Below are 8,184 nucleotides of genomic sequence, written 5' to 3'. Positions count from 1 at the left end.
GAGGCAATTATTAAAATGATTATCTGCAGGACCATTGCAGCACAGAGTTAGACTGTGACAAGCAAGGATTCATCCTACAGCCATTCAAGTGTATTCAAAGCAAAAGCATTTGGCTTAAAATGAAACGAGGGACTGGATAAAATAAACAAGATTATTATTATTTTTAGGATCGTCTGAGTACAATTTGATTGGTTAATGTACAGGATTGGGGTGACTAGACAAAAAGATGCATGCAATTTCAGGAATCAGATTAGCTGAGAAAGTCAAGTTCAGTGGTTAGTAATGTCTCTACACCATCACTGCAGTCAGAACCTACAAAAGAGACTGCTGCACTGTAAGGTACCACACTGTAGGCCGGTGAACCACCAGATGTCAGCAGTGGGCTTTCTTTCATCTGTCCAAACAACTCCCAATTGCAATTCAAGATGCAGACACAGGAGGCAATGCTATTGTATCAATCACTTTAATAATAAACATTGTTCAATTCTGCATGCTCTCAACTGGTTTTCAAAACAGCAAATACATGCCACAAAATCAAATAAGCACATTAAAAACTATACCATTTGGCATCTAATGAAAAGTCCTTTCTATCAGATGTTTCACAATGGCGCAATAATTTGTAGCATCAGTGGTCAGCCCTGAGTTCATGCTCTTTGTCTCCGTCTACTTCTTGATAGAATAAAACATTGAAAACCTCCTGGCATGTTGGAGCCATCCGTGGCAATCTTCTGTGGAGATTCTTGGCACAATCATGGCATCAAGAAGCGGACGGTTGTCATACACCTCCCATCACCAGGCCGAAAAGAGCTCCTTGATGGAGTAAGAAAACGTGTGGGTGGGCTTCAAACCACTCTCTTACTAGACGAGAGTGGTGGAACGCCACATTGTCCCATATAACCTTGTGTGTATGGGAACCTAATCTCCTTCACTCAGTCACTGTTCCATTAAAAATGTACCTGTACAGCAATTTCATCCATAGATGGCATCGTTTAAAGTCCTGGTCAGTAGCTGCCAGACTGACACTATGTACAAATCAGAAAAATGTTACAGTCTTGTATAATTATAGTCTGGATCTCCCACAAACAATTGATTTTGGTGTCATGTGTAGAGAGTTGCGTTAAGTGTTGTTCAAAAATGTGCTTGGCATTTGCATTTTGTGTGAAAACAACCATAAATTACTTAGTTTTGCAACAATGTATACTGCTCTGCTCATTTAGGTTATGGTGTTGGTCATGTGGACCACACTTTCATTCGCATTGAAAACTATTAATTCAGTGCAGCTCCAGTTCTTGGTCAAGGAGTGTTTTGCTTGTCCAGCCACAAGAGGACAGTGTTCACCAGTTAAACGTGCATCATTCAAAACCCCTTCCAAGAACTATAGAAAAAAGGCCCTGAAGCCATAGACTTCAATCTATATGCCTTTCAGAGATTATCATTTTTTAAATAATAAAACATGTATAAATCAACTTGCCTCTGATCACTTGAATGAGTGTTATTGGTAAAATCGATTTCTGATTGTATGTTCACACCCACAGTCCATTTTGATTTAAATAGCTCAAAGATCATTCTACCTGCTAGTGACAATCTTTAAGTCTGCTTTGTTGTAGCAACAATAAATTTACCCTCTCGCAGGATTTGGACAGAAACTGTTCTGTACAGTGTACCATGCTGAGTTTTCTAGTGATAGAAATCAAAAATGATATGGAATCAATTAAACAGACAATATTTCATGTAAAAAGACGAAGGTAAATTAAAAAAAAAGAGAAGAAAGAAGCAATAACTAACGACCAGGAATCTCCATGATGCCAATTATCGAATAATTTTGACTATTACTACAGAAAAATAACAATTACTAGATTTTTATGTTTTACTTCTAAAAAATACACCTCTGAAATTAAATTATTATTAGGGCCTGGCCTTTTATTAGATGTGCTATCGAAGGCTGCACTATGTTCCTGCCAACACAAGTGCAGCAGCGGAAACTATTTAAAAGGCTTTTAAATCGTGCTCTAAACATAATTGGTCCTTATATTGCATGTAGTTCAATTAAGCAATTAAGATATCAATTGGAACAAAACCAGCAGGACAGGGGGTCCTCCAGGACAGGTTTGGAAATCCTGGACCTAGAGCATAGCAGTTGAATTACAATTTGGTAAATAAAAAAAAAATAAAAAAATTACTACATATGCAAACCTGTGCTGTCAAAGTAGGGTCTTCAAATGCTGAGCTTACCCATATGGTCTATTTTATCTTTAAGGTGCCCCGCCTTTACATTTACTACAGCAAAGTATTGTATGGAGAATCATTTGTGCCAAAACTTAAAATAAAAAAAACAAATAGAAAAGATAAACAGGTGACTTTAGCAATCTTATCTTGGTAAAAAGGCAAGTGGGTCAGTATTTATTTTTTATCTCCATAGTATTGCACCTGCTCAGTGGATGAAGAAGAGGAGAATCAGGCATCCTTCGCAGACATTGAACATCCACACTGGGGTGCAATCCCTCCACAATCCAAAATAAAATCCCAAGAAGGAAAAAAAAAAAAAGACCAGTCTCCAATATTTATCAAAAACTGAGTTTTTTTTCTTTTTTTTTTTCCTTTTTTAATTTATGAAGCAAACCGACAGTCATCATTAACACTGCATCATTTTTTGCATCACATCGATTTATATACAAAACAAAACACCCAACAATACTATATCTCTTCATGCGGGCAGAGATACTGCATCATGCCATTCGCTTACATCATGATTTGCTACCAGAAGAAGTGTTGAGCTAAATGAGAGTTAAGCAGACCCCACTCCAACCCCCTGCCCACCCCTTCCGAGGTGAATTTAATTTAAACTCCTTACGCAGTGAACTGCTCGTAAACAGGAGACATAGGAGCTGATTGAGAATTAAGTCCGTGTACATTTAATCAGCATCTAATCAATAAAGCAAACAATCTAGACGTGTAAGTGCTTGATCAGAGGTTCTGCACAGAACTCCAAAGAAAAAAAAAATGCAAAATGAAACCCTCTTCTGTTATATATGTAGTTTGGCCAATAAAACAATGAAACCAAAAATAAAAAAATAATTTATATATATATATATATATATATATATATATAAAAAAAAACACTGGTATGCATTTTAATGTGCGTCTAATAGATGGATGGTCTCTATCCGAAGGTTTTCCCGGGACATTTTGATTTCAAGCCTTTAGACCTGGTGGTGGAGGAGGAAGAGTGAGTAAATGCACTTAATGTCTGAAGCAGAACATCCATTATTATGCAATCTCAATACACCCAGTTGTGTTTTATAACTGTTCTGGCTATATATATTTGTAACCAATACGTAGAGTAGAAAGTTCTTGTGCAGGGAGATCAATATACATACACACATACATGTATATGCATTTGTATGTGTATATTAATCTCCCTGCACAAGAACTTACTACTCTCCTGATCTGTCACAAAGCCACTCTGGAAACAGGCAGACCACAAATGAATTTCCACATGAGAATTTACGAATACCATTTCCAATTAAAACAGCCATTGTATTTGTGTCGCATTAATAAGGTAAAACCAGATTCTTTAGACATCAGATACAACTCAAATGTTGACCTGCTAAATACAGCCACAGATTAAAATAATAATACAAAAAAAATAAACAAAAAAAGCTATGGAACCAACTCCCTCAAAGATAAATTAAATGGACTGACTTTGCATCATATGGGGAGAATAAATATATAAAATTATCATGACCATACTTTTTCTCCATCACGAATAAATACTTATGCACTGTTGGGGACAACTTAAACTGGGTAAAATATAAGGATTGTATGAATAACTAATTTAACGTATGCCCTGTACACAGTCATGAGTTGTTGTTTTTTCCCCCCTCAGTGGTAGAACAGATTTCTAAATCAGAAGGATCAAAGTATTAATTTGAGTTTCACACATTTTCCTGGCAGTTTTTGCTCATTTCATTGTAATGATATTTCCCAATGAAATGTATGTATAGTAACTGTTTTGGGAAGTTTCTAAATTAACCATGCAGAACCAGACGTCAACTGGATGGTTTTATAGACTTCATTCTCTAAGAGCAATGACATGTATAGTGGCATGTGCCATGTTAACTGCATGGATAAATTTAAGATTACTTTAAAGTACTACTGACCCAGTATTAGACGGATTTTCACCTTGAACTCTGATTTTCCTATGCACAGTGCTTTGTTTGCTTGTTGAAAGTGGAATTTAATTCTTCTTATCTTGGACCAATAGAGGGAGTTGTAGGGGCAGTATATAACCACAGATTACCCCCCCAGCCACACAGATTACCTTTTGTTCTCAGGGTGGGGGATTTCTAGGCACTTCAAACACATCGGTCCACTGGCCAACTCCATTTTACCAAGTGATCGACACTTTACGGCTCATTACCAATTGGCCAATGAACCAATGAACCAATGAACCATCTGTTTGTCACTGATGGTGTGCTTGTTTTTTTTAACATAAGATCACTAACTTTCGACATTCATATCAAGAAAAGGCTGGCAAAACAGGGGCTCACAATGTAGGGCCAAACTTGAACAGCATGTTCAAGTTTTCATTCTCCTTCAGCTCTTAACTGCTTCACTCAAAATAATTACTGGCTCAAAGGGACCAATTTAACGAGCCTTCCTGGTGGTTTGGTGTTGCCAGTTTACAGAGATCTAAACATCGTGATGGATTGCGGCCCTCCTGGACAAATGCTGTACACCCTTGTCTTAAACTGCAGCTTTCATACAACTTCAGAGTCTTAATGTTTAAAAAAAAAAAAGACAAACACAAAAATGTATACATCTTCTCTCCTTGGGATTGAAATTTTTCTGTTCACAAATGCACTTGAGTTGGGCAAAAAAGGGCCAGTCTGTAGGACCACCTAGATTCAGGGATAAAAACATAAAAATCTGCTGATCAGTTTGTGGATTCAATGCACAATGAAATGAAGAGCTGGAAGAGCTGTTTTTTTGTTTTCTTTAAGCTTTGTTTTGGTTTAAGACAATGGTGACTGTTCACATTTTGTCTGCGATAACAGACAGACGCATGATTTCTCACTGAAGCCTCCCGACTTCATACACCAAGTCATGATACTAAGCAACAATATCAAGTCACTGAAAGAAAAAGAGCAAAGAAGAGCATAAAAAGGCCAGCAGGAAGAGCACCCCAAGCTCGGTATTTAAGGTAGAAAATTATTCGTATGCCGGGATTCAATTCACTTCTGCTCTTTAGCTTAAGCTCAAAGCTGGTTATAAAAATAGACAAACTCTTTTCCTCGTGAAGAGCAATTTTCTTCAATTCAAAACCAATACAGTATATTGTACCTTGTACCTTGTTTTAAAAAGTTACATCAATGGAAGTGAACACACGATTTAAAAAAAAAAAAAAAACTCAATTTTCACCACTCTTCTCATAATGCATTTTGTTTGCATCAAACATATATATGCGTTTTTCTGTTTTTGCTTCAATGCAAGCGTTATTCACGTAAAGCAACAAATAAAAATCAAGAGGCTTAGAGAAATTAGTCATTGCAATGCAATGCCATCACATTCAAGGTCAATGGGTTCAGCCATATTCAATGGAAATTTGTTTCGTAGAAAGCAGGCTAGAGTTTTTTTTGTTTTTGTTTGTTTAGTTTGTAGTTTTCTGCATTCTACACGTAGTCAAGACATCAAGGCCTAGGTTCAGCTTCTGTGGCATCTTTGAAAGTAGCATCACCGGGTTTGTTCAGCTCGACTTTTACTCCCTTTTCTCCTGTGCCTGGGGAAAAACAAACAAAAAAGAAAAAAAAAAAAAAAAACTTTCAATGCTCTGGGATACAGGTCCTAAGAAGACTTCCTTAAATCCGGCCAAGTCCACGGTTCAGCTTCTATTTTCACATGTGGAACTGTCAAACAATTTCTGAGCTTTTGCTAACAAACGTTTAGGCGTAAGTGCCATGCCAGTATAATAGCTGGACTGTACTGCAGAGACCCTATATTAAAATAAACGATAACAAAAAATTAAAAATACAGCATCTGGACTTTAAAGAGCAAATCAAAAAAGGAATGCTCATTGAAGATCTCCGAAAATAAAAGACTGAAATAAATCCCAGGCTGAGGTAACAATCTCTAGGAATTGAAGCTACTGACTGCCGAGGGACCTGAACTGACAGGAACACTGTAAACATCCAGAGTGAAAACACTTATTGTTTCTATTTTGAGAAATACATGGACTTTGAAGATGAGACAATAACAAAAAAAGATTGTCAAACTGTGAGAAATGGCTAGGGAGAAACTGTTCAGGTGAGGGCTTGTCACCCTACCACCCCTTGCCCCCCTCTCTAGACATTAAAACACCTCTTTCCAGAACCTATTCTCATTGACTTGGTAAAATAGATAAACAAAAAAAGCTTCAGTATCTTTATATTTTCAAAAGTGAACAGCAGGAAATTTAGAAGCTGTGGCAAAGTAGAACTAACTTAGGACCTTCCATCCAAAAAGGCTTCCGATAGGCAACCCATTTCTCCAAATCATCGCATAATGAAAGTTAGAGAAACTATTCTAGAAAGTTCCAGGTACTGACTTAAAGAGATCTCTTAAATACAGTAAATTAAGACAAGCTACACTGAAAATACCGGTTCTGCCATTGCCTAGAAACTGTGTTCACTCCAGTTGCTTTCAATGTGCCATACCTGTTAAGTATTTTTCTTTAGCTCTTGCTCTTTCATCAGCATCAAAATACCACACCGTTATGGCATACCTGTATAGAAAGGGGAAAATTAATGTAAATGTGGCAAGGCAAATAAAATCACTCATTTATGATACGATAAGGAATCGCAGAAAAGCTCAAGCTGCAGGGCTCAGAAACTGGGCTCACCAGACCAATCAAACACAGTGCTTGTCATAGGTAGTAGTCTACTGAAGACAAACATCCAGTGAGAGTTTCACAATTCTTAACCTCTAAGTGCAGTGTTTGTATGATATTGCTATGTCTTGGAGAGGCAGTACAGATTGGCAGTGAGTGGTGTTTACAGAGGGAACAATATACACAGGCACGAAGCCATTCTAGAAGGACAACTGGGTGGGGAACCTCCGAAAGGGTTAAGTTGTAAAGGGGGAAAACGGAAAATATATTTTGAGGTGAAGGTGAACACTGGAAGAGAATGAATGTGAAGAACGAGGGCAACAGTAACACTCCTTGCTGCTGCTTAATAACTCCATTATGGTGCTTATTAATTTGTGCTCTCCAACCACTTCTCTCTTTTGCCCATTCATGATCACTAAATCGGTCAGTGTAGCCCTAACTAAAGCCCACTCCACATGCATCCTCCATAACGCATGTTGTTAAAGTCTTGTGCGATTATGTGTTGACAATCTGAACATCTGATACAGCTGGAACAGCAAGCAATCTGTCAGCAACCTGAACCAGCTCTCGCCTAGGAAGACACAGGAAGGTGATGATGTGGGATTGTAGGAGTTGTCAGGGATAGGAGGTCAAAGCAAACTGAACCCACCTGGTGGCGTAAGCCGGCTGGACTTCATGTGGGTTCCGGCGATCTGACCAGAAGAACAGCAGCCGGTCAAATTTGGGCTCAATGTCGGCAAACTGTGCTTTGCCTTCTGGGAATATTCGGAGAAGACCCCCATGTTCCTGAAAAACAACATTAAATCTTATTTAGCAACCTTTTTACAAGGTTCCTGCTTCAATTTTATAAACGATGACACCTTTAAAACATTTTAGTTAAAAGAAGGAAGTAAATGATGGCTCTGTGAAATCTGAATATTTGTAAATGCTCAAACTGATTAATCAAGCAAAGGCATCCAACCTTCTGAAGCTTTCCTAATAAAAGGAAATCCATACATAATTTTGACTTGTATATTATCTAAAAATGATCTGCTTTTCACAAAGCTGTGTTTTGTTTCTTGAATTTTAAACATTTTATTATGTAATATGGATTCATATGTTACATCAACATTTATTTTATCTTCATAACCTTGTGTTTCAAAAGCAAAGCAAATGCATTTCAGATGCATATTAAAAGCAGGGATTCGGCTTTTGAAGTGTCAAAGTTATGGTTGCTTGGTAGGCGTAGTGAAGGCTAATAAATATTCATTAAGCTTTAGAAGTTTCTTCTGAAACATTTGCTAAATGACAGGTTCATTGTGTTTTTACATTTGCTTTTT

General features: G+C 37.4%; 1 protein-coding gene across 1 annotated transcript in view; it reads right to left on the bottom strand.

Moving 5' to 3' along the window:
• Positions 1–447: 447 nt before the first annotated feature.
• Positions 448–8,184, bottom strand: part of egln1a (egl-9 family hypoxia-inducible factor 1a) — a 37,548-nt gene continuing 29,811 nt past the window's right edge. Inside the window, exons 3-5 of the mRNA XM_066696507.1 lie at positions 7,515–7,651; positions 6,693–6,760; positions 448–5,779 (exon numbers count right to left, since the gene is read on the bottom strand). Coding sequence (XP_066552604.1) covers positions 5,691–5,779; positions 6,693–6,760; positions 7,515–7,651 — 294 coding nt within the window. The 3' untranslated portion in view covers positions 448–5,690. The remainder of the gene's footprint in view (positions 5,780–6,692; positions 6,761–7,514; positions 7,652–8,184) is intronic.

This window comes from Amia ocellicauda, chromosome 23 (assembly GCF_036373705.1).
Source record: "Amia ocellicauda isolate fAmiCal2 chromosome 23, fAmiCal2.hap1, whole genome shotgun sequence".
In the NCBI taxonomy this organism is placed as follows: Eukaryota; Metazoa; Chordata; class Actinopteri; order Amiiformes; family Amiidae; genus Amia; species Amia ocellicauda.
This window is presented reverse-complemented; position numbering and strand designations above follow the sequence as displayed.